Raw genomic sequence first — 26,246 nt, 5'->3', positions numbered from 1 at the left:
ATGCTAAATGCCAGTGCCTTTATGCTCTAATCCTGGCGTTTCACAATCATTGCCATCTCAGCCTGTTCTCCCAGCATCACTACACCCATCGGTAGCAAACTTTCCAGTGTTAGCTCTACACTTCCAGACCTCTCCAACCACGACCCACAGGACCTTCAGCCACTCCAGCCTTTACTAAAACTAGACTGCTGCTGACACAGCGTCTCATGATGGGTCTCTAAAGCCAAACAAATGCCCCTAGATACTTGCAAACATCAAATTTGCTTTCTTTTTAATCCAAGACAGATACTGGTCTAGAGATTGTAAGGCTGCTCCCTTAGCCCTTTCAACTCTCCCTCCAACTCCACCTTCAAATCTCACGTGTGCTGTTGCAATCACAAGACAAACAGTACCAGGGTGAGAACGAGAATCAGGTCAAGTAGAAAAATAAACATGGGTTAGAAGCAAGACTACTTGAAAACAAGTATCTGTTTTCTCATACATCAGTCATTTGGAGTGGAAAAAATAGTTTGGAGGACTATCCTCCATTAACTGAAAATTCTCTTTAGGGGCAGAGCTCAGAGCTCATCTCTGTACCCACATGGTGAAACATACTGAAACCATGAGATTCTATACTGCTTCAAAATGAATCTTATTAACACTTGTTGTGAATTTTAGAGATTACTGTGGTGTAACCTAGGGAACACCGGGAAAATGAAAAATCCATAGCACCTCTTACTTCAAAGCTGCTGCTGACATGGTAAGGTTGGGGGAATGGGGCAGGGACAGAAAGAAAAGAGGTGGAAGAAGACAGAAGAAAATACGATACAGGGAGACCAAACACTTTCTTCAGCCTGACCATAAACTGCAGAAAAATCAGAGGATAGCTTTGAATTTTAAAATCAGGTTCCAATGGAAAAACTCTATCAATCCCTAGCTAAAATATGCCTTAGGGCACTTCAACACAACAGGAGGGAGAAATAAAACTGCAAAAAAGAGCAGAGGCCCTCAAACATAAGGTTAAATATTGTTTAGTTTAACCCATCATCAAAATGTGGACTTTACAAGCAGCTGTATTTCCTTGGCAGACTAGAATGCCTCTATAAAGTCTCACAATAAAATAAAAAACAGCCCTCTTGTTGGTTGTCTCTTAGAAGTTCTTTACAGATTTATTTCTCAGAAAACATATAAATCATTGTCACATTTAATATACTGTACCTGCTTTTCAAAGACTGCCAAATTACAATATCAGACTAAATGCTGGATCAAATAACTACCCCTCAAGGTTCAAACCGTAAAAGAGTATCTCCTTTTGGTAACATTATTATAACACTCACTTCTGTTCACGGTTGCTCTTGTGTTTGTGCCCTAGATGGACTCAGACAAAGCCAGGACTTCAGCAGAATGAGAACAAGCAAGCAATGTAGATAGTATCAGGCGACAGTGGCTGGATAACTGCTACAATCTCGAGAAAGTTCCTGAGCATGTAACCTATCCTTCCAGGCTTTGCACCACCCTTTCATACTGCTTATGGCCTCTTTGGTGTAACTGAACAACTTGGTCAACCTATCTGCAAGTAGTTGTATAGGTAGACTCACACAGATGGATGGGTCTTTGGCCTTTTGACCCATCAGAAGAACCAGAACCCGTTTATTGTTCACTACCAAGACAGCTATCAGTCACTCCCACAGTGCACAGCCTGCAGTTACTAACAGGGAGTGGGCCTCTGCTGCAACCAACAGTACTATTTCGGTACGTGACAGCACTGAATCTAGCCTCATACATAAACCATACATAAAAACAGCCATACCTTAACCTTGCTACAAATTCTGTGACATTTTGCATAGCGTCTCCTCTTCCTTATCAAGGATGGTGGAGAGGATACCTTTAGTAGCAGATAAATCTCTGTAATGCAGTTATCTCTCAACTGCAGTGCACACGCATCCCAATTAATTCAGACTGGGCCTAGCAGAGCCGGCATTAAGCCAGAGCTGATAAACCTGCCAAAGTCAATCTGAGTCCTGCAATATTCCTGGGAGCCTGCACTGCAATTTCTCCTACTTGGGATTGCAGGAGGTTATTTGCCAGAGTGCAGAGCTCAGCTCTACCTGAGTCCATATGCTCATGGGATGCTGCAGCTCAGTTAATGAGGCCCTTCCAAAGCCCAAAGTGCTAGGGAGCAGGCAGAGACATTCAAGAAGCTTGAAGGCATCAGCATGGATGCAGCAGGGTTTATTAGTGCTGCTCAGCTAGACTACAAGTATCCTGGCCCTGGTACTACATTTGTGCCAGCAGAGCTCGTTCAGCACCCACAGCTCACTAAGTGCCAAAACTGCATAAACACTGCTGAAAAACAGAAAGGCTACAGCAAACTGACCAATTATTTTAGCAAGGAATAGAAACAACAATCTTAGACGATGCCCTTATTAACAGCTGTTATCCTACGTGATCTCCAGCCATTCTCTAACAAAGGTACCCTCTGTGTTACTGTTATCTGTCAAGAGGAGGCAGTTTTCATCTACCCTCTAGGATTTGGTAGACTTCTTTAATATTCATAGGCATTCAGACATACAAATAAAATACACCAAAAAGGCAAGGTGTTCTCGCAGGTTCTCACAAAACCAGGTTTAAACACTTGCTCTTTCTAAGAGAAAGAAAAACACTGAACTACTTCCACTCAGTGGCCAATTCATGGTTTCCAAAGAATGAGGACAATATTTACTCATACAGTTAGATGCATCTGATAGATCAAGATATATAACTGAGAAATGTTACTACAAGAAGGAAGGCTTGCAATAGAAAAATAGCATGAGATCCTAGTAGGGATCCCTTCAAAAATGGAAAAGAACAAAGCGAATCATCTACTGCAATGCTCAGATCTGTTGCCACAAAAAAGGCAAGGAATTCCAAGAGGCCTATAAAACGTTTAGACAAAAAGGTGAACTCTAGAATTAATAACAGAATGGTAAACAGGAAGATTAATGGCACCAGAGAAAATGCAGATGGTGAAGCCCAGCCTGCAGGCTCAGCAAGACTCTGAATAGGGAGGGGGAAAAGGCAAGGTGTAAACAAGGTGACCTTCAGAGCCACTGGAATGCCTGCCAAAAGGCCAGCCAGAGGGCATCCCGAGACACAAATGTGCCATCTGGGGTAGGCTGTCTCATGACAGCATGAACAAGATTCGTCTTTTTCAAAAATTGCAGGCAGGCAAAATGAGTAGCAGCAGAAAATCTGACCATTCATTTGAAAGGAGTACAATTAAAGTCACAAGTTAGAAAACGATGCCATCTGATTTGTACAGAAAATATGAAAGATAGGCTGTGGGATTTCTCTGAATATGGGATTTCTCTGAATATCCCCACTCACAAAGTTCTTGTGCCCACTTATAAGGCCTACGTAAGCAAGGATTGGGGGAGGAAAAACTGGTTTTCACTAAATAAATGTCCTTCTTGAGAGTTTATGCCTTTCGTTTAGAATAAAAAGGGGAAAAAAAGTTAAAAAAAAAAAAAAAAAAAAAAAACCACCACAGCAAAGCAGTCTTTTAAATCCAGGATGGTATAAATTTCCCCCATCTTGGCATAAGCCTGTTCACTCCAGATGGCATATTTGGGTCAGAAGCAGGTAAAGACTGCTCAGACACATCTCTGCGTCCAATATCTGCTTTTGCAGAGTTCCCTTGCTTGCTCTTAGTGCTTCATTGGGCCTTGAATCTCCTAATAAGCTTTGAGCACGCCTGGAAGATCTCAATTCTTTGCCTACAATATAAGTAGGAGAGAGAAATCTCCTACAACAGTTCTGCAGGGGAGCTGAGCTCTTTCAGACCTGATGCTTAAATCATTGAGGTTAGTGAGGAAAATTAGAAGTAAATATAATCACACATTTATTAAATACGTCAATCATACCACATTGGGTGGTGCTAACAGGAGTGATGCTATCTCTAAATAAGCCTTCTATAAAGTAAGCTAAATACATTCTGTTATGATATCCAGAGGCAGGAATTTTAGGGGACCACAAGGTAAGCAACCATGTTACAGCCCATCGTGGGAAAAAAAAAACAGACCTTAGCTCTAGGAATCCAGCACAGGCAGTGAATTCAAATACCTCTTTCTTTTCAGACTGGTTCAAAGTAGATCACAGCTGAGGATTTCAGGAAAAAGCGTCCCATCCAAGTTCAGTACTAGAGTCAGTTGATTCAATGCTAAGTTTATAAGCAGACATATCTGAATTTTTTATTGTGACAAGTTGCCTATCAACTGCAATGAAGATACTGTAATGACCTCTAGTTTCACAGCATGAACGACAGGTGCTGGATAAGCTTAGGCAGCTTGTGCAAAGCTTATGCAGCCCCAGCATTTCTGTAACAGGCAGGCTAGGCTCAAGTGAACCAGTGTTTGCTGACATGAGCTGCCAGCACGGCTCTTGGGCGTATACTGGGGTACATACTGTTTTCCAAAATAGCCCCATAATGTGGCTCTTCCAATTGCTTTTTGAACAGAACAGGAGTGAAGAGATGAAGCACACATCTGAAACACTAAAAGGGCATTGAGGAAGGAATCAGGAAGGGCAAGGGAAGAAAATAAGATGGAGGAAAGCTATTGTGCTCCTTGTCCTTGCCTACTGCAGCTAAGCTAGCTAAGCTATGGCATCTTGTTCTGAAAACCATCACAGAAAACTCTGAAAAATGAAGGCTCTGGGCCTTGAATTATCCTTTTTCAAATATTTCTCTCCTTTCTCTATTCTGCTAACAAAAAAAATGCTGTAAGCTCCTAGATCCTAAAAACTTACATTCTTGGCCATTTTCCACAGCTTACAAAATACAGCAAGAATAGATGATAATGGGGGAGAAGGTGAGAGAGCCATATCAAGGGAAAATAAAGCGAAATAGAGAATAGTTTCTCTCCTCTCCTTTCCTCTGCTCAGCTTTCATTTCCCTTTGTTCATCTAACATTGAGCCAAACTAAGCCAGAGGAGCTGCCGTGCTGGGCTACAAGATTGATGGCTGCAGGCAGACTCCACAGCGAAGAGACGGATGACTGGTCATTTCCCCGATGCTCTGAGAAACATCCATCCTTGCAGCCATGCTGAGCCCATTCGTGCTCCTTTTGAAAAGAGAGATAAACACAGGCAGCCGGAGGCATCTGAGTGTCCTTCTCCCTCAGAAGGACACAGTTATACTCCTTTGGGTTCCTGGAGAAGGTCGCTCTGTCCATCCCTGAACATCTGGCTGTGGGATTTGCTAACTCTCCCCCCCAGCAATCATCCATCTATTAGAGAACAGTGCAGGGTGGAAGAAAATGGTGAAGAGAATGGTGTGACAACCTCATCAATCTACAGCTACACGCTTGGCTATTTAGTTTTCTTTACACTATTCCTAAAATGGGGAGTAGGGGAGGGGACTGCTGGTATGAAAGAGAGAATTGTGGAAACGGCAACGTGCATTGGAGTAGGTCCTTATGACTATTAGAATGTTGTGCATGTACTAAAGCAGTAGGGAACTAATTAAGATTCAGGATTGAAAGGCAAAACAAAAAAGTTGGATGCACTCTGGTTCCATCTGTAGCACTTGCTGAGAGTTCAGATGTACTCGAGGCTTTATCTTCAGCAAAAGGCTATTTTTTTTTCCCCCGTTCAGACGTTGAAAGAAAGCTCCCCAGAAGAATATGCTGTAAGTATATTTATAGTGCCATCCTAGTATAGCAGCTTCAGAGGCACCAAGCGCTTAATCCCGACTCTTTCTATTTAGTTAATAGTATCTTTGTTTGCTGATACTGTATTGGTCTATAGCATTGCTTACAGATACAGCCTCTGCATTTCCAGTTCTCCTGCCATGCTGCTATCTCACTTAGGCATTGAACATTACATGGCAGATGTACCCACAGCATCATTTACAAACAAAACATCACTGCAGAAATTCTTACAGCTATGAACTTCACTCTGTCAGAATAGCATATATCTGTAACCATCATTCACAGACATTTCACTAAGCAAATCATGACAATGTAAAGACATTCAGCATCTCTTAAAAATACAAAGAAATGAGCCACTTGTTTAGTGCTTAAATGCAGTTTAGTACTAACTGCATGCTACAGTTTTGAAAATTTGTTTTTTATTCCTTCATGCAATGCTTTTTACTTTAGGCCAACAATAAAAGAATTTTCTCTACAGCTTTGCAGGACATGCCTAGGTTCTTAATCATGGCCATATGTGTTCCTAAGAAATCTATCCCATACTTCCCGAGGGTAATTACACACATTCAGAAGTCCATCATAAGAGAAGTTTTCATCTTTTCTCCTACATCAAGAACCACAGCTCTAGCTGATGTAAATTGTCACTCACTATAGACTTTAATGGAACTGTATACACCTACAGCTGCTAAGATCGTGGCCCTAAATCATCTTGTTAATTTAAGGGGAAATCATGTTCCAAGTGCAACCTAAGTGAGATCTCTGGTCTGGAAGACGTCACATAGAAAAGCCATATGTATCTGTTCTGCACATTATTCCTCTCCAAACGTGCATTGCATCAACCCTCTCTCTCCACCAAGGTGTTTATTATTGGGAATGGACTACATGGCAAATGCCAGTGATGTCTGAATTCTAAAGCATAAAATATCTGTAGTTTATTAGGAAATCAAATACAAAACACAGGGAATACAGAAATGATTTGAAGTCCACTAAAAACATGCTTAATACCTTGACAACTGCAAGGGTGCAAAATGTTTACCCCAGAGAATGGGAATAACAGACAAAACATCCACCAGGGAAGGTGGTGGAAGGTGCAGGGATGAGGGAGAGGACACCACCACAACCTTCGTTCTACTCTCAGCAAATCTGTAAGTCTTGGGTTGTAAGATCTCACACTGGACTTTATATTAACATTTATTGCTCTTCACTTTCTATATGCACCAGAAAAACTTCACCTGCTAGAATTTTTATAATATTTCAAACTACAAAACAATTTAATTTGCTATATGCCAGGAGAACAATAAAATTGAAGAAACCTTTTTTAAAAGTCATATTTTGAATGCACTGACATTCTATAATGTTTAAGTAATTCCTACATTAAACAGTGCACACATTCTCTTAAGTGGTAAATCTAGTAGCCCAGTGATTTTATGGGGCTCTATCTTGCAAGATCCTCAGTACTAAATCTTCAAGTTTGGTCCAAATAATTCTTCTATATGTAGATTTGATTTTAAGCATGTGACAAGTCCCACTAATTACTTAAAGATCACTCATTCTTAAAGACTCAGGTGCTTTTCTCATCTGGGGTTAGACAGCTTGGCATCTTAGAAGACTAAGCTGTGGGGACATGATCCTATAAAGCCCTGTTCATGTGATTACCAAAGAACTCCATGGATTAATCACACAAACGCACAAAATAGGTCCTACACATTCAATAGAGAATACACATTTCATAGGATCTTGTGTCCAGTACACACATCTGAACTATTCTTAGGTTTCACAGAAGTCTCTTTGCCAACACAGCTTATTGTTTTTAAGGAATTTGTACTGGCAAGAAAAGTGCCAGGAGGTTTGCTGGCAAAGCTGATCAGGTTAAGCTCTAGCTGCAAGCTTGCCACAGGACAGCTTCCCACTGTCCCTCCACTCTGATGGAGAGCAGTTGATTTGTGCCACAAGTGAAACAAAACCACTGGTAGCAGTAGTTCCCCAGGTACCTCCCCCAGGGTCCTCAAAGCCCTTTCTTTTGCAGGCCCGGAGGGGACTGCTTTGGCAACCCACGTCTTTCCCCCCAGCACCTGCTCAAAGAGCACTGACACACTTTTTCAAAGCCACCTCTTCTCAAAGAAATAATATAATCTTACCCTAAGCTCACCTACAATTCCCCCTTATTAAGGTTAAAAAGCATTTATTTCAGAAATAAATAATTCTAATGGTTACTTAGAGACATCAATGTTAACTTCATAGTAAGGGGATAAATCCCACAGCATTTTCTCTCTCCAGCAGGAATAATGTCTCCTAGAGACACTGCCTTCACAATCAGGCTTTGGCAGCTGAGGAAGCACACGGTGAAAAACCTCTTCACAAAGATGCTTCCCAGCAGCCCAATGTGGGTCAAACACAGAGTAGCCAAGAACAGTGGAAGAACAAAACAATGGACTGGATAACACAGAAAGGGGGATAGGGCCACATGTAAGCACCCGCACAAGCAGCCTCAGGTATCTCAAGCCAGTACCATCTCAGCTGCCTCCAAGCTTTCCATACACCAGTCAGACTGCAAAGACTCTGAGTTCATCACACAACTGACTCCTTCAATTTAATGGCCTGCTACAGTAATCTAGTTGCCCCAAATCATTTTCAAAACAGCCTGACTCCAAAGTCACCTAACTCCATTTTCACAAATACATTAAACACGCCAGTGGAAAAACTACCTTCAAGTGGCTGCCAGGCTTCTGAACTCACAACAGCCTTGTGTGGGGTCACCATGTATAGTCTACGTTCTCACTCTCAGGGACAAGACTCAGAAAGACAAAGATTTAACAGTTTCCAAAATTGCTTTATCTCATTCAGTTGCTACTTCTGCCTTAGTCTAACCACTAACTGCTAGAGCCAGAGGGGTCTGGCTTCAATAGGCTTTTGATCAAAATCCAGAGAGGTTCCAAAGCCCAGTGGCTTTTGCAAGCAGCTTTCTCCTAATTATGCAAACTAGCTGAGCCACACCAGAACCAAGAGTAAACGCAGGTAATTCATGTGAGCAGTCTTAGCTAATCAACACAGTTCTCACAATAAAACTGTGCATATAAAATACTTGTAGTGACCTGTTCCAGATCCCGCAACTGAAAGAGAAACTATTTACACAAAGTTAATCCTGTTAACTCTAGTAGTGTAACAGCAAAATGGAGCAGCAGCAATGTTTTTGTTTTCTTGGCTGGACTATTTATAGAATATTACTTGGTTTTCTAGAAATGAGTCTGTTTTATACCTGCAAAATCATGAAATCCCATTTGAGGGGAATATACATTCAATTTCATCCTTAAACCCACTGAGCTAAATTAGACTAAGAGCTTGTACCTTAGTACACATGACAGCGTTCAGCAAGGACAATACATGAACTAAAGGAAAAGACGGACATTACCTCAACCATGGCAGTGACATAAGGAGTACAGCAGGCTAAGTTGCCAGTGGCCAAAGTGAAGCAAGAAGAGTTTACACTGCACAGAACTTGAGATAACTTCCTAAGGTTTAAGCTGCTCAGCCAGCCTTATGAAAACTGACTCAACAACTCACCTACACTGAGTCTCTTTATTTGTTTAAATGGGTGTGTACCAAATTACTTGTTGTCTTGGCCATCATAGTACACATATGCCCAGGTTTTGCACTGGCATTGGTACACTTTCATCAGCAGCTTTGAAAGGCTACATGCTGATGGCCAAAATGCTTATTAATGGCACTTTAAAGGCTTGGCAAGTAGTAGATTACATTCATACATTCCTTTTTATTTAAAGATCTCCCCTATTCTTCCCAAGCTCTCTAAAAAGATTTATTAGCTAACAGTTAGGCACTTCTCTGAAATAGACAAATAAGACAGATGTTTTTAGGACCTTGGTTTTAAACACTGAAAAACTGAGAGAAAATGAAATATTAAAGAGATATTCCACTGCCCTCTGCACAGTACGGTGTAGTGGCAATATAAGTAAGGGGTTGTGTGGCAGAACTTTAAGAAATGAAGAGGTTGGCACCTCCAATGCAGACTGGCAACGGGACAAAGATATTTCATTGCAGGACTTCCTCATTGTGACTCCATGTCAGTGAATACATGCAAGAAGGGATAGGTTCTCCAGTTTTCTTAGCGCCACATGAGAAAAGGAAAGCAAACTATCTGGCTAGAGATTCAGATTGCTAAAAGTCCAAAACGTTGGAAGCATTAAAGGATGGTTGATGAGATGGAATAGAGTCTGGTTATGTGTCCCACATTGATGTGTTTTGTCTTGGTGACAGAAAGTTATTTTTTCTAACCTTAATCATAGCTCAGTGTGTAAAGGTCACAGAGCAGCAGCTCTTTCCTGTGGTGCCATGTCCTGCTGTGAACAATCTGAAGGCAAGATTAGTGTAGAATTGGAGCCTACTGTTTTTATCTGTGGCATTGATGAACTCATCTGTAAGCTGCAGGCTTATCTGATGAATAAACACCTACTTAAATCGAGGACAATGCACAGGTACTTTGCTGGATAGGAAGCCAAAAAAAAAAAAAAAAAAAAATAGTCCAGCAAAAATCTATATTTACCTTGGTATAAGTAAAAGCTAGAGGTGGTAAACAATGAATTTCCCCCACCCTGTTTTCATGACAGATTCCCAATTTGCTAAAGAAATGATCAGAAGAAAAGCTGGGCTGTTAAGGAGGGATTCCTACAGTGCTGATAAATGTTCCTTCTCACCTGCTGAAGTTTATTAAATTTAGCCCTAACTTAAAAATATACGTATCATAATGTAAATCTTCAGTTTGTCCCAAAGAGATAAGAACATAGGTATATTAATCCAACCTGAGGATTCAGCACAGCTACTGTGCAGATGCGCACTGTAACACCACGTGAGAACTGATGCTTATCCACTATGTCTGCCACAAAAATAAGTATTTTTTAACTTCTACATGGGGTACAAAAAATGTTGATGGGAGCAGGTGAAAATGAGATCCACTCTATTTCTACCAAAACCTCCAGGACAGCTGTGGGATTTGCACAGTAAAATTCTTTGACATGAGTTATGCAGCATCTTCAAACATGAACCTCACCACTGTCCACAGTCTCTGAGATTGAGCTATTTGACATCTCACTTAATTTTTGCCAAACATTTGACATAAATACACCACAGAACTGTTATTTTGGCACCCCCTACAAAAATCAAATCCCATTAAAAAAAAAAAAAAAAAAGAAAAAAAAAAGAAAAAAAGAGTTAAAAATAACCTATTCCTGCCAGAGAAGAAAAGTGTTAAACGTTGACTCACGCAGTAGGCTCAGTCACTCTCCTACCCTAGTTTTACAAGCAGCGAGTTCCATTCATTTCTGCAGAGGTGACTCCTGACCTACTTCAGTGTACGTGGACCAGAGTCAGGCCTCGTCCTTACAAAAAGCACACTATTCACTGCTCCCTCTGCTGGCCCTGCAGCACCACCTGCTTCTGCCTGAATACAGAAGCAGATACATGCAGAGCCCATTTCCAATCCTATCACAAAGAAATATCTAGCAGGTGTAATCAGTTGAAATCCATTTCAACTAAATGTTGAAATCAGTGTAATCAGTTGAAATCCATTTCAACTAAATGAAAAGGAAAAAAGAAAAATCCTAAACTCACAATATCTAAAAGTACTAAAGAGTACACTGTAAAAGACATGCAGCGTAATGTTGCAAGCCCAAGTACTTATATATACAGATATACTTGAGTATAAAGCAAATTTCCAAATACAACTGAATCCCAAGAGTTTGGAGAGAAGACAGCAAACAACACAGCATCTGGTAACAGGCAATGAAACTCCTCTTACATGAAGAAACTAGATCAAGGCACCAGAGAATAAAAGTTGTAAAAGTTGCACCTATCTGCTGGCTGTTTGTGTCACATCTGCCCTAAATTTTGATTTCATCACAGCAAATGTTTATAAAAACTACAGAAAGTAAATAACAGTAATATTTTAAAACAAAATAGAACTCAAACAGCTATCCACAGAAGTATCTTTGGTAAAGTCAGATCTGCAGAAAGCTGTCCAAAGTCAGAGCAATTGTTCCTCTGATATTACGTCCCTTTCAGGAATTTCTTCTCTAAATTTCACAGAAGCACTCTACTTTGGCACCAGAATTATCCTGCCAGTTCTGATCCTAAGTTAATCTTCATGGATTTTAAAGAGGGGCCATAAAACAGAGACAAATTTTATCCCTTAATCACAGAGAAGTTTCCATACCTGTTACATAACAGCCAAACTTTTCGATGTAAAAGCGTATTTCCATACAGAGCTCATAGGGAAACAATACTGCTGTCTGGCAATAGTAAACAAGAACTAGCAAGTAATCGCAGAACTAGCAAAAATGTGTAGAAAAGCATTGAAATTGAAAGTGAAGCTGGTCAATATTAATTGGCCCATCTGAAAAAAAATGTGAAAGGGAAATTCTCATTAGTGTTTTGAATTCGGAATTCCAGCTCGGATGTTTTTGAGGGACACCGGACATGCCAATAAGGGAAAGAGTATGGAACTCAGGAGAACTGAGTTATTTCTGTGTTCTTGGTTTCTACCGGAAACAGCTGTTCCATAAACCTCTGTTTAGATCTTCATACCAGTGATTTATTTTCTTTGCAGTTTATTTCTCCATTTTAGAATAGAAGGACTTTCTTTGTATATTTTATATTTGGACTGTATTAACTGCTACAGTGTGCAGATAGTATAAGACTACTTCAAACTGATCCCCAGGATAGTGGTCTAACAAGTTGCTTGAGTCTCTAGATGCTATCGTATAAATGATAGTAATGCTAATTCTGCTCTGTGCTTTTTAATTTCAGCTTAACATTATCTTAGTGAAGTGCTCCACCGTAAAGAGCACTGATCTCCACGGATAGGCTGAGCATCGTCTGCAAGAGCTGAGGGCACTTGGCACTTCCCATGATAAACACAGTACCTTCTACCGTCAAGCGCAGTCTCTACAAGGTAAGTTGAGATGTGTGGAAGAGATAGTAGCTTATCTGCAAGGAATCCGTTCATTTGTTCATAATCACAGAGGTGTTTCCTAGACTACAACAGATCAGGCATTGTTTAAGGGCCATCCAAAAATCTGGTCTTGATTGAACGTGGTCCATCACAGCAAAAAAAAATTTTTGCTTATTTCTACTACTTCAGAGTTGCTAACAGGAAAAAAAATTGGCTATTTCTGCAGTTCAGCTGAACACTACCCAGAGGTAAGTAAGAGGATGAACCCTAACACAGCTCAGTCTCACCAGAGAGCAGCACACACAAACTGTACTCCACAGTCACTAAATGGATGGGAACACTGCCAGCTCTAAGACCTCTCTATCACCTTTTGGAGTTAAAAATCAAAGGGCAGGAATAAACTGAGACGAGAACTTTCCAGCCATATTCTCTACAATTGCATAGCACGTGAAACACTTAAAGTTCTGTGTGCGTGCATGTAGGTACACATCTATATTTAGCCATCTTGTAAAACTGAAGTGGGACACTACCAATTTAAATTCCAGAGTTCACAGCCATAGGCATCCTGTCTGTTCTCATTTACATAGCTGCAAATCTTGTGTAATACCCAACTGTCAGCAGGGTTTACTGTAGGTAATACCAGTTTCACAATGTTGATACCTGACCCAACACAGAATCATGCTATCACCCAGTACCACAAAACCACTAAGCATGTTGGGCAGAAAGCAATTAAGATTTCAAAGGTGCTTGGGTGTAATCAGGGCATAACCTTTCTTCTATTTCAAAACCTCATCTTTCCAGTGCTCTGATATTACTAAAGGCCAAAACTCTATTGCTTGCCTTTGTGGCACTTGCAATTCAAGGTGATGGTAGCAAAGTTGGAAATCCTCCTCCCTTTCCTGTAAGATAACAGGCTAAGCAGCTCAGTCCAAGTCTCTCTCTCCCATTCCCACATGAACCATACAGAGGATCTCTGCTCTGCTCTTCCTCTCTTAAAAGGCAGGAGAACAACCAGGTAAGGAGTGCATGTGGTAGCACAACCTGCTTTCAGTCCTCTCACTGTTCCAATGCCATGCAAATACCACTGCCCAGTTTTGCAGGCAGCTAGGCTTGCCCAAACTTGGTTGAACAGAATGAGGCAGAGACCTAGTTTCATGAACATATCAACACCTAATAACTTTAGCTCTCTGTAACACCTCACATCCATTACAATGATGAAAACTTGGCTGCTCTTGAGACATAATGTTTGGTTCCAATGATATGAATTGCTACTGAAATACAAATACTAGTTCACGTGAAATTAAATGCCAGGAATACTTAGAGTTATTCATAAAGGTCTGATAATAATATTGACTGTATTGTCATTGAGGCAGTTACCATAAGTAAGCTTTGGCAATACTTTATTTCTATCACATATCTATTGGCTATTGGAGTAGGATGCTTAGAGTGTTAACTGCTACTTCGCTAGGGCTGTCCATGCACTTAACATAGAATACAGTGGCAGAGGAAAATGGACATGTAAAGGCTGCATCAGCAACCTCTATTCCAGTGTTCTGATATACACAGCTTTAGCTGTAACTATTCTTAAAATGGAACACTTCACAAATAAGAGCAACAAATAAAGACAGTAAAAGCACCATGTTCTACTAGGACGAAAGCAGAAACTGACCCCAAGAAAAAAATATTACAGTGCACCTGCATTTTACAAAAAAGAAAGGAACAACAACAACAAAAAAAGCAGGATACTGTGTTGGAATACAATCTACAGGAAACAGAAAACACTGCAACATTTTCTTCATTAAATTTTGGTAATACCAAATATACCATAGCTGCAAAGTACCAACACTGCAGAAGTGTATTGCAACTATAAACCCTGAATTAGTACTACACGTACTTACTAATAAATCATTAGTATTATACTAATATATACTATTATACATTATACTCCTAAGTTACTAGCAAGACAATACTTCAAGCTATCTATTGACCAACTGCTGACAAGCTATGACTTACCAAACAAAAATTCTAGGTCTTTTATCTCCCAGATTATCTAGAACTCTTAAACTTCTGGACACAACTCATCTCTGTAATGAACCTCTCCAAAAGCCCAAACAAGCATTCATATCCTCTTCTGTTTTCTCTGACTGCTGGATTAGAAACTTCTGAAGCCAAGATTCTTTTCTATAACTTTGTAACAGAATTTTTATTAAAAATGCATCTGAAAAATAAATCTTAAGTGTAAAAATGTTTTACAAAAGTACAACTTAAGAAAAATAAGATTTAGCCCAAATCTGATGTTGTAGAATTGCACTGCTTGCATGTATTATATAACATATAACTAACTCTCAACGGTCTCCTATCCTAAAAACTAGCTGCTTCACATTAACCCAGCACAAGCAAGCAAATAGTGATCTACTACTGAGAACAGCTCTAAGTCAAGATGAGGATATCCAAGACCAAGGTACAGTGAAACTGAAATATTTAGATGAGATTCCGTCCAGATTTATTTTATATGTCCTACATCATCACTGTGCTTCTAAGGGATTATAAATCACCATCGCCATATCTGCACCCCACACGGTCACCAAATGTTTAACTGAGGAATAAAGAGGTCAGCAGGAGATAGATTCCTAGGTTCAGTGCTAGACTTTATCTCAGTGATCCCCTTCAAAAATGTACAGCATTTCTACAATTCATGTTGCAAATAAATTAAACCTTTTCTTCTAAAATTGTCAAAAGTTACCTTTAAATGAAGTTCCAATGTTTTCTGTAGATCATATACTTTCAAATTCAAGAAAGGAAAAATCCCATTTTGCCTAGTAGGACTACTCCAGATATGCACAGATGGATTGAAATTATTTCATGGTGTAACTGATAAAGAAAGTTAATCACTAGATAGAAATTGGTTGGAAAATAGATTTAAATGGCAGAGCAATATAACTTGCCTTATTTGGCTGCCACTGGCAATGCAACAACAGTAGCACTCTTGAGATGCAGAAGAAATGTTTATAGCAGGGAAAACAACACAGAAGCAGACATGCTGAGGTCTCTTTATCTGATAACTTTGTGGTAATTGCCTTTCATGCCCTGTGGCAAGTAGGATGCACTAATTTGGCATTCAGTGAGTACAGCACAGAAGCATAATGCAAACAAAGAAGAATCTAACTCCACACTACTGCTTTGCCTTACTAAATTACCAAGGCATAACAGCATTTGCAACATCAAAAAAGAGTGAAGTAGAGATTTCTGTGGGTCAACATCATCCTCTTCCTCAAGTTCAGTTTCACTGACATCCGAGTAACCTGACTTGATTTCAATAGTTCTTTTTGGCTGGCTTTGCTATGAGGTCTGGTTCTATCTACTGGCTGAGCTTTCATCCTTAGTCTGCACCCCAACAGAGCAGACATTTCTTCGTTTTGTCCAACTGCCTGCTCACATCTGCCAGCCTGAAGTCTTCAAACACCTGTTTCTACCAACGTCAACAAGAATTTTGCCTCTGATTTTACTGGGTTTACAATTTGTCCATTTACTGCTTTTTTCTTCCTTTTCATTCACCACTGCACAGAAGCAAAGTTATCAATATTGCTGTGTACAGCTCAGTTCCCAGACGCCTTTTTTCTGTCAAATAGGTTTATTTTTAAACATTCTTAATTTACATTTTAGAGATCTCCTCTATTTTTTAAACTGGTAGTGTCTCACCTCTTAAAAACCACATACAGCTGTGCTCTCCCTCTTTCTCGTAACAGCTGACCCAAAGACAGCAAACCTTTATTACTAACTGCAGGGAAGAATGCACAACACTACTTTCTTCCTGACAGCTGCAGTTCCTCCACATCTGCTTTACAGTCACTCGCTCAGCATCCAGATTCATCACTTCATACAGCTTAATTGTGTGGGAAGAATACCAAGGACAATAACAGTGAAAGAAGAATAGACTAAGGTACACACATAGATATACACACATATACAAATGTGGCATAATTTTCACCACATAATAATCTTTGCTAATTCTTATTTCCTGTTTCAGGAAATAGATTTCAGGTCACGCCCCTGGTCCCTTTATGATAAATCTTTTCAGTGTAACGTTCTTCACACACAGTGGTCTCCACAAAAACTAGTTGGCAGATGCCAGAGGAAGATTATGTATTAATAACACACTGAGGCAGTAAATAGCAAAAAAACTGATCATTCACATCCTTATACATTTATTTGTGGATGCCCAGGATTCACTCCTACGGAAGGTAAATTCAGCTCTCATTTCATTTAGCACAAGCCGTCCACATTTCTGCTAGGCATGAGTTAAGTACAGAGTTTAGTGGTTACTGTTACAGCAAACTGAGTTAAGGTGCAATAAACACAAAGAGAAATGGATGGAGAGGGACAAAGATGGAGTCCACGGTCTAAATGCCAGGTTTGCGTGTATGCCAGCTGCTCTGCAGCACAGGAGAGAGAGGCAAACAAATACGTACCAGGTTTAATTTCCAGCAGCTTCAGCCTGGAATCCTCAGGAGGATGCAAACGCCTCTTTTTGCGCCAGCAACGTGCCGGGTATGTGTACAGCTGACCTGGGGCCAGGCCTGAAAATTAAAGGCAAGAAATAAAACAATCATATTTCAGTCTGTAAACCACAAAGCACTGTCTCTAGCATCTTTTCCCTTGTCCTTTCAGTGTCTCTTGTTAGAGGATTCAATCCTGCAAACTGTGATGCAGAACTATGCACTCAAGGTATCCAGCACTCCGGAGGCTCCTTGGCACCTCTGGGGATCAGGCCTACAGAGAATCTGGGTCTCACTCGTACACTTCACTCAGCTCACTGAAACCAGAGCTGCACATAAATAATTTGTGATTCCTTCAGGGTAAATAGAATCTCAGCCTCTCTTGGGTCACAGGGAGATGTCTCCTCCACGGGCAGAGAAAGTGCCTTGGGAGAGAAGAGATGAAGTTCCGACACACAAATCATAAGGCCCTGGTATGCAGACCAGCTCAGAAAACGTCTTCTGAGTGAAAGCAAACAAAAAATCCATGAGGTCTGGCTACTGAGACTTAATATTTTCGCTTGAATTCTGGACTTTTGTTTAAAAAGAGATCCTTTATTCTGGATATTACCTTCCTCATGCCCACATCCTGAATTAGGGAGGAAATACAGCAGTAATGTTTATATTACTGCATGCTCCATTGATTCACATTTGGTGTTGCTGGCCTCTGAGCTGCCCTGGCTCTCATGATAGGCATCCCTTAGCCAACGCTCAAGCTATGCTTTGTTCTCTTGTATTCAGGACACAGCAGGGCCCTGTGAATGCACTGCTACTAAGAACACAGAAGCACACTGACAAGTTACTGCCCTAGTTACTCTTGATACCCAACAAGATCCAGAAATGCTGGAAGAATGTTGTTCTCGCCCCTGCTTCCGTTGACCTCTCTGTCTGCCACTTCTGCTTTTACTCTTCTGCCTTCTGATGTTATTCCTGAAGGGGCTTCTGAGCACAACTGAAGTTCCAACCCCACTGCCCTCAGAAAACAAGTAAGACCACATAAGAGAGAGGACATTACTAATGTTACCATATCTGAAACAGTACCAGCAGTAAACAGCTGGACATCATTAAGGCAGCACGAGTAAAGCAAATCTGTTCAAGAACAGCAGGATGGCTTGCTCTCTGCCATTCCCTCTGAGACGGCCCAGAGAGCATATCAGCTCTGGAACAAAGCTGATTCATTGAGTCAGATGCAGATAACACAAGAAAAAAGACAATATACTGTCACTAGGAAAAAAAAATAAATAAGAGACAAGCATACACCAAATTTATTCACCCTAAGGGTACGGGCTAATCACGTTCTGCAAGCTTTTGGCTTGAAATAGTTGAGCTGTTGGAGATTCCAGTTCAGACTTCAATGATTTCCACCTGCTTCCTGGCCTTGGTGCATAAATGGAGCATCTACATCATACTGCCTGGGTTTGGCCAAATGATGGAATGTTCACAGAGGTCCTGGCTGCCCGAGGTCACAGTGCAGGCCCAGGGCTTTGCACATCCTCTTTTGTCACTGCACAGATTCCTAGGCATTATGCCCAACACAACAAGGATGCATTTTAGTGAGCAGCACATGTGACTGTTTTAAGGATAAAATGTGAATAACCAGTACTTCTGCAGTGCTTGACACGTTTCTACATGGCATTTTGCAAACATTAACCACTGCAAACAATTGCTATTATGGTGGGGTGGATTGTGCCTGCTCTGATGTGAGTCATTAAAGAGGTGGAGGCAAGATGCCTCACCCTTTCACAGTAGGTTTTGTTCAAAAATTTGCTCACAGCATTGAAAAGCAGGGTTGTTAGGCTAAGGAAACAGGACAGAGAATCAACCTTCCATTGCACAGACCTCCAGAGAGGAGAGATTTGAATGAAGTGGGCACCATTGCTTTGAACATTTCTCCCAGACGGAGAAAAGCAAGGATCCACTGCAGTTTTGAGATAATATCCATTAACATGGGTTCAAGTATTGTGAACTCACATATGAATTGGCAATTCTGGATTCAGCCAAGACACTGAATGCCAACTGCAAATGCTGAAAGGCCAATGAGAAACACAGCAGGAATCCTTGAATAGATGAAAGTGGAGAATTCTCCTCCCTTGGAGAAATGCAGCCCACTCCAGGTGGCAGATAGGCTCCTAAGTTCCTCCAACACCAAAATCCATGGTTGTGGAGGTTTTTTTCCCCATTTGCCTTTAGACAGTATTTCAGGTCAGGGACACTAAATGAGAGTGAATCCAGCACACAAGACAGATACCAAGAAGGCTGGCAGAGAATTTCTGGAGATGTTCAGGTCTCTCTATTCCTATTTGCAATATCCTTGCTCATTAACACACAGCCATCCAGTAAAATAAGACAGATATCAAGCCTCATCTTGATTCAAACTCATTAGATACTATCTTCAATCCTCTGCCCTGACACCTATATGTCTCCATACTGCCTCACGTGAAGCATGGACCATTGACTGTTTACACAGAGGAGAAGCAATAAAAAAAAAGGTCTGTTCTGAACAGAATCTAGCCCCTGCACAGTTGATCATGCAGGGCACATAGAAATAACACTTATGCATGTCTTACTGTCTTGTCTTCAGTCCTAGCTGAGCTGTCTCTCCCTCTGGGGCCTTATAGGGCAACCAGAGAAGGTTCCAACCATTTGCTTATAGAGGAAATAGCAGAACCTGCAGTGAGTTATGTTGTTTATCTCATTAGTGTAGGAGAGCCATAACTCAGAGCTCTTGTGAAAGGCTGGGGGAGGAGGAGAGAAGAGGGAGGGAGTTATGTGCAGTATTGTGTGAAATTAACCCTGAACTGTTTATCATGAAATGCAGTTTTCTGACTCCTTTAACAAAGAGGATGGTGAGAAACCAGGTTAATAGACTGAGATCCCAACTCTCCTCTGTTTTTCAAACTCTCTGTAAAAGAAAATAGTTCCTGGAGCTTTGCCATTTGTCTTTATGCAGTTTTTCATGTTATGGAGAGTAAATGGCAATGAACATAGCACACAAGATGGATACTACGGTGGCTGACAAAGAATTCTTGGAGATGTTCAGTATGAGCATAAGTACAATGTCTATAGCCTGAAAACAGGGATGCTGAAACTAAACAAGGATGCTTTGACCCACCATAACGATACTACAAGAAATAGATGATGCAAAGAGACCCAAGGGAGCACTAAATGGGCTAATAAAAGTCAAGAAAGAGGAAAGCAAATATAGGGGAGGAGGGCTGCTTCATTTTGCACTGATTATTCTAAATTAAAATAACAAAAGCATCAGATTTGGTGGCTGCAACAAATGCAGAAAGCCTGATTCACTTAAGACTCTCTATGAGGAATTTTCTACCATTAATTCCCACTGGAGCCACTGACTCTTTTGCAGGGGAAGCCACAGGAAAGTTCAGTATCAGAAGTGAGCAAAAAAGATTTGCACAGCGCATTTGCCAAAGGTTGTCCAGAGAACTAGTGACAGAGCTCTTGGCTCCTGGTGTGATGCTGTAACTCTTCTAGGATGATTTCCTCTCTAAGTGCAGAGACACCAATGAGACCTACACAATACTATGTTTGCTTATCTTTGTAGCAAGTGCTCTTGCCAAAACATCATTTGTGTATATAGTGGATGTATACGTGTTTATTACTGAGCTCACAAGGATTAAAAAGCAGCACCTTACTCATAACCTGATGTTACAAGAACAAAAATTGCAAAGCCAAAGTGATTAACCAAAAAGAAAAAATAAAAAAGGAGAAAAAAAAAAAAAAGGAAACCTATCCTTGCAAAAGCATAATCTCTTAGGAATTAGGAGATTTTAGATTTAAAAAAAAAAAAAATTAATGTGGTCATAAACCACATTTAGCAGTCTCAGATTACTGAAGTAGTTTTGGCAGCTGAGATATTCTTAGGATATATTTAACGCTGGTAAAACACCCGCTGTCTCCTGCAACAGAAGTGGCTGCATTTTGCTACAGTTTTCTGGTGGTACTGCAAGACCACAGAACACCTACTTTGAGTATTTTAGGAACAGGAGCAGCGCAAAGATCTGTCCCTCTATCCTAGATATGTCCCTTCCTATCCTAGGAAGCATTTCAGATAAGCACCCTTCAGAGGCATGAGTTGCTTTCCTAGTCTGCTCACAGGAGGGGAGGCAAGTGTCCTTTGTGTTCCTCCTGCTACAGCTGCAGCGAGTTAGCCAGTGGAGGAGGTAACAGCAGCCTGCATCTATCCACAGTTCCAGGTTGGATTTTCTGTTTTCTTTTTTTTTTTTCCAGTATGGTTTACAGGAATTGACAAAGATATGTGCACATGATCGGTGTCTGTGTACGCTTGACCCCTTCCTACCTGGATCTCCAGTATGCACTGGGGGGGAGGGGGGAAGAAAAAACACAAATCCACTCCTGTATTGTCAGAAAATTCATGCCTGTGCTAACTGTGGATCAGATACTCAGCCATACTCCAGCAAAATTTTCACTGGGTTTCAGGATTTCTGTTTAAGTAACATCAAGCCTTTGAACTGGTGATTGTCCTCTGCTTTCAAAACAAGGATTTCAGATGGATGTATTCTAACAAAGGAAAGACTGACCAAAGACTGCTAAACTAATGGTGGCCTTTCCCCCATTGGAAAAAAACTTAGCCAAAGGTCTTTGAGGATGTATATTAATTTTTTTCTGCAGCTGAGAAAACTGAGACTCCAGAGCTGATATCCAAACTTGTCCAAAATAGAACTAGAAGTTTACCTACATTTCTAATCATCAGAACAAAGTTCATTCCAGTTGCTGGACTCTCCTGTATTTCACCTCCACTGTATGTACTTCCTAATGAAACACTTTATTTTCAGCATTCACCTGAGACTTCCACCTCCGCTTCTCCACCCTGAACATAATTTCAATCCTGCTTAGAACAGGGCATTGTGCCTTCTACAGACTGGGATCAATAGCATTAGAAGAGCTACAGTGATACAGTCTTAGAAACTACCATGTCAGGCACTTCTTCGGGTAAGAGAGAATAATTAGGATCAGCTCTCTGCAGTTACCAAAGGAAATCCCCCGCAGGCACAGAGGTTTAGGCAGCTTCTCTTCTGCATGGCCTGTAGCAGGTTTGAGTTTCTATTAATTAAATCCCATGGGGGCTCAGTGGCCAGACCTCCAGACATGCGCACGCACACACACTGCTACCAACCTGGTCCCCTGTGCCGCTTCTCCATCCAGATGTAGCAGTTGTTCTGAGCAACTCCAGTCTGCGAGTCCAGGAAGGGAAGGCGAACGCTCCGTTCAGCACACAGCCGGGAGTTGTAGCTGCGACAGTGCTCAATTGCTTCTTTGTAGAACTGGTCCCCAAGTCTGCCAAAAGAGACAGGGCGGAGATTAGAAAAGGTTGCTCTTCCCCTCAAACAAGTCTAGGGAAAAGGGGGCATACGGTTGGTTTATTCAAACTGACAACCAGAAAAACTTCCCCTGAACACGTGAAAAGCTGGCTGACACCATACGCTACCAAAGCAGATCATGCAGAAACTGTCATCAAAGGACGACACTCTTAGAAAACAGGCGCAGATCTTTTCAGCAGGCACAACTACTGAACGAACAAATGCTGCAACCACACCGGCCCCCGACCCAGCGCCATGCACCACGTACACAGCAGTGACCTCATTCTATTGTCTCTCTTCCCCTGTAGTTTGTCCAGCAAAGTCAGTACACCAAACATGTCAGTGTTGTGCTATAGCAACTCCTACAGTATTGTGAACAACCAAAAAGCCAGACAGGTTTAGAACTACTTAAATCCAGCATTTCTTAGTTCAAAGAACCTAAAACAGCAGAAGACACAGTCTTCTTACTGTTGTTTCTGAAGCATGAAAACACACCCTTTAACAGCTAGAGCCGTGTCTGCAACGCTTACACTAGATGTTTCCTCTCCACCACTCCAGAATTTTCTACAATTGGGTTTAAGGCACCAACAGCAGCAGGCTACAGCAGCAGCTGGTAAGATCCCGCGTGGCAAATCCTTTGTTCTGGAGCCCAGTGGGAAGAACCAAGCTAAAGACAGTGTCACTTCTTTCATAAATATTGGTTCAAAAATTCTGTAGGATCTTCATATTCCCTTGAGAAAGGTTTAAAAACTCTGCCTGCTGGAGATTACCAAAATCCTCCCTCCAAATTGTTCTAAACAGGGAAAAGCATCAAAGTAGAGCTACCCTAAGGACACAAAGCAGCTGTCATGCTGGAGCAAGTAGGTGGGCCATGCTGCTGAACCTCATTCTTGATCTACTGTCAAGGTGAAATTCAGTCGTGACATGAATAGCTAGGAAAGCTACCCATCAGGGGTAAGTTCATTAGAAAAAAAGGAGCAGAATGAGATTTAGCTTAACTTGCACTGACTCCAATATTCATTAGTGTGCAAAAAGAGTATAACACACAGCAAGGGAGCTGGAAGGATGCACACACAAAGATAAAAGAGGCTCCCTTTGCTGTTCTGTTTATCCACTATCCCCCCTTCCATAGGCACAACTGCCATTTTAAACGTGTACTCCTTTTGCACACCTCTAAATGCCAAACTGGTGCAAATCACTATTTTGCTGTGTTTGACAGTCTGATACACATTTTTTATGTCACTTGTCATTTCCACATCATAACGTTCATGGGAGCAATACTCTCTCCACGGGCCGTATCGGTGCACTATCTTTTTGTTGATAGGGGCTGATATCAGAGACTTACTGAAGAACAAAAAAACAGAGGCAGGAATCTCTGGCTCCTCCTTCTCGTTGCTGATAACCAGTTCTCAAGTGTCAAGTCACCCAATCGTGGATAATGTTAAGAGATTTGATGAATCTTTCTTCTGTGAATGTATTCAACTGACTTCAACCCATCTTTATTTTTCACACCTAAACCATGGTGGGGCAATGAGTTCCAAAGCCAAAATATTACTTGTGGGGAAAAAAGAGCATTTTCTTGTGTTTTAAGCCACATCTCAGTTATTCACAATTACAAGTCCAAAAGTCCTCCACAAAGCTGCCACCAGGTTACTTTTCTAACAGATGCAGGCAGACCAGCATGCCAAAGCTGTAGGTGTGGAATGAGCACCATGGACTGGTGATGTCTGCTATGTTCATTCATGATGCAATGATTTCAGCTGCTGCATTTCAGAACATCCAGAAGGGAGAAAACAAGACAGTCCCCAACAGACAAGAATTACACCCGGGAGCCAGTGCACCTTTTGGCTACATAGATTTTCCAAAGGTTGTTAAGCTGTTCCATACAGCACATGCCTGTTTGAATTTAGCATCTTGCAGCCCTGTCCCTGACCAGTGACCACCAGTCCCAGGCAGCAACTGGTGTAGAGGGTCTGGAAAAGAGAGCTCTGAGCTGCACAAGAGGACTGAGCTGTGGGAGGGGGCAGTGCAGAGGGATGCCTCTGTGTGGTGAGGTTACAAGAACTGTGGCCCTCAGCTTTCGTCACAGGGCCACAGTTCTTGCAACTTCACCACACCTCTGGATGCAGAATCACCCACAATGACCTCAACCACATTTTTCCATTAAAGACAGCAGAGGAAGGAAGGGGGGCAGGGGAAAGAAGAAAAGATAAGCTGCACTACTATACAAAGAATATGGCTAGGAAGAAATGAACCTTATTAAAAACTGTAATTAAAGTCATACACTTGTGTAATCAAAATCAGTAACAAGGAGACTCCAGCTGATCAAAGATTAACAGCTCTTTCCTCAAACGCTTCAGCTTCCGCAGAGCTAAGTCAGATTCCCCTACATTAAGCCAGGGATGCTCACAAACTCCAAGGAGAAAGGAAGAGCACGGCTGTGTGACAACAAACTGTCACTGCTGCACAGCTTTCTTTATGCTAAAAATTACTCCATTCATTAGAATATAAACCTCACAAAGCACACTTATTAAAAAAAAGAAAAAGATATGTCAGAAACCCAGATGCAACATCTGGCCAGAGATGACCGCACTTTCCACCTCCTAAGACTGAAAGTAACTATAAATCTTTGAGTGATAAATATTTGGCTTTCAGTGACACCATCAAGTAGGGTGTAAGATTACATTTCAGATTTTTTAAGTAGGAGAAAAGGGGTTTTGAGAACCCAATGTGTTTAACGACCAGAGAAGCTGCCAAGTTAATGTGTCAAATTCATTCTTCACACAATTATGTACTCTTAACTGTTTCATCACATTTATTTTAAGGATCACAAATACACACCTTTTGCCTTAGAGAAAGATAACAATCTAGGAGAAGCATTTAGTCACCACCGTACTTCAGGAAAGCTCGCTTTAGCTCCACTACAGTGAGCACAATCAAGAACTCACCCCCTAACTATTCACTGGGAAAGCCAGTACTCAAGTACTGCACCACTGAGGCTTTGTCTTGAATTTAATTCTGGGAATTAAAATAAAAAGAACAATCAATCAAATACTGGAAAGCAAGGAAACTGTATTTCCCTAGGACAGTCATATCCCTGTGGAAAACAGCTTCCCTGCAACTACTTCTGGATGTTTGGCTGTTGTTTTTCTTTACCACCGTTTTCTTCACTACAGTAAATCTCATTCTAAACTTCAGTTCCCATTTTGAAGGAACTTTTGATTTTATTTTTTTTCCTTGTTTTCTACGTGGTGTTAAATATTCAAACAGAGTATATTCTATGTTATGCAGGAAAAGTAGAAAGTGTTATTAGGAATGGTGCAGAAAAGACCCTATTGCACTGGTCACTGTAGAGTCACAGACGCGGGATAAGACTCAGCTCCCTCCCAGACGATTTACAGTGGAGGTGGAGAATAGTCAAGGGTGGGGATAAGACTGGTGAGCACAGGAGTTCAAGGGGAACCCAAACAGATCAGCTGAGTTTGAATGAAACACACGAAGAGAAAAAAAAAAAAAATAGACATTAATAGTGAAAAGTGTATCATACGTCAGAAAGATTAATGATCTGGTGTTACAAGCTTCTTAGTTTTCCCAAGTTGTGTTGCCAAAGACGACTTACACTTCATCTCCTGAAAAAATATCTGTAAAAACTATGGGGAATTTCTGCATTATTTTCATGAAAAGTATGTATGACTCAGTGCTGTGCTGTGACTGACTGCAAGGGTCAATTCTTCCCTTTGGA

The 26,246-nt window shown here is 41.1% G+C and overlaps 1 protein-coding gene across 5 annotated transcripts in view; it reads right to left on the bottom strand.

Annotated features, from left to right (window-relative positions):
• Positions 1–26,246, bottom strand: part of DPF3 (double PHD fingers 3) — a 159,587-nt gene that overhangs the window by 68,497 nt on the left and 64,844 nt on the right. For all 5 annotated transcript variants that reach the window (XM_042814597.1, XM_042814598.1, XM_042814601.1 and 2 more), the window contains 2 exons: positions 22,321–22,481; positions 17,097–17,204 (listed from right to left, as the gene is read on the bottom strand). In XM_042814597.1, the coding sequence (XP_042670531.1) occupies positions 17,097–17,204; positions 22,321–22,481 (269 nt within the window). The remainder of the gene's footprint in view (positions 1–17,096; positions 17,205–22,320; positions 22,482–26,246) is intronic.

The sequence above is a fragment of the Centrocercus urophasianus genome, unplaced genomic scaffold (assembly GCF_019232065.1).
Source record: "Centrocercus urophasianus isolate 14NV4802_14NV808 unplaced genomic scaffold, USGS_Curo_1.0 seq_14, whole genome shotgun sequence".
Classification (NCBI taxonomy): Eukaryota; Metazoa; Chordata; class Aves; order Galliformes; family Phasianidae; genus Centrocercus; species Centrocercus urophasianus.
Note: the sequence above shows the minus strand (reverse complement) of the source record. Positions and strands in the feature narration are given on the sequence as shown.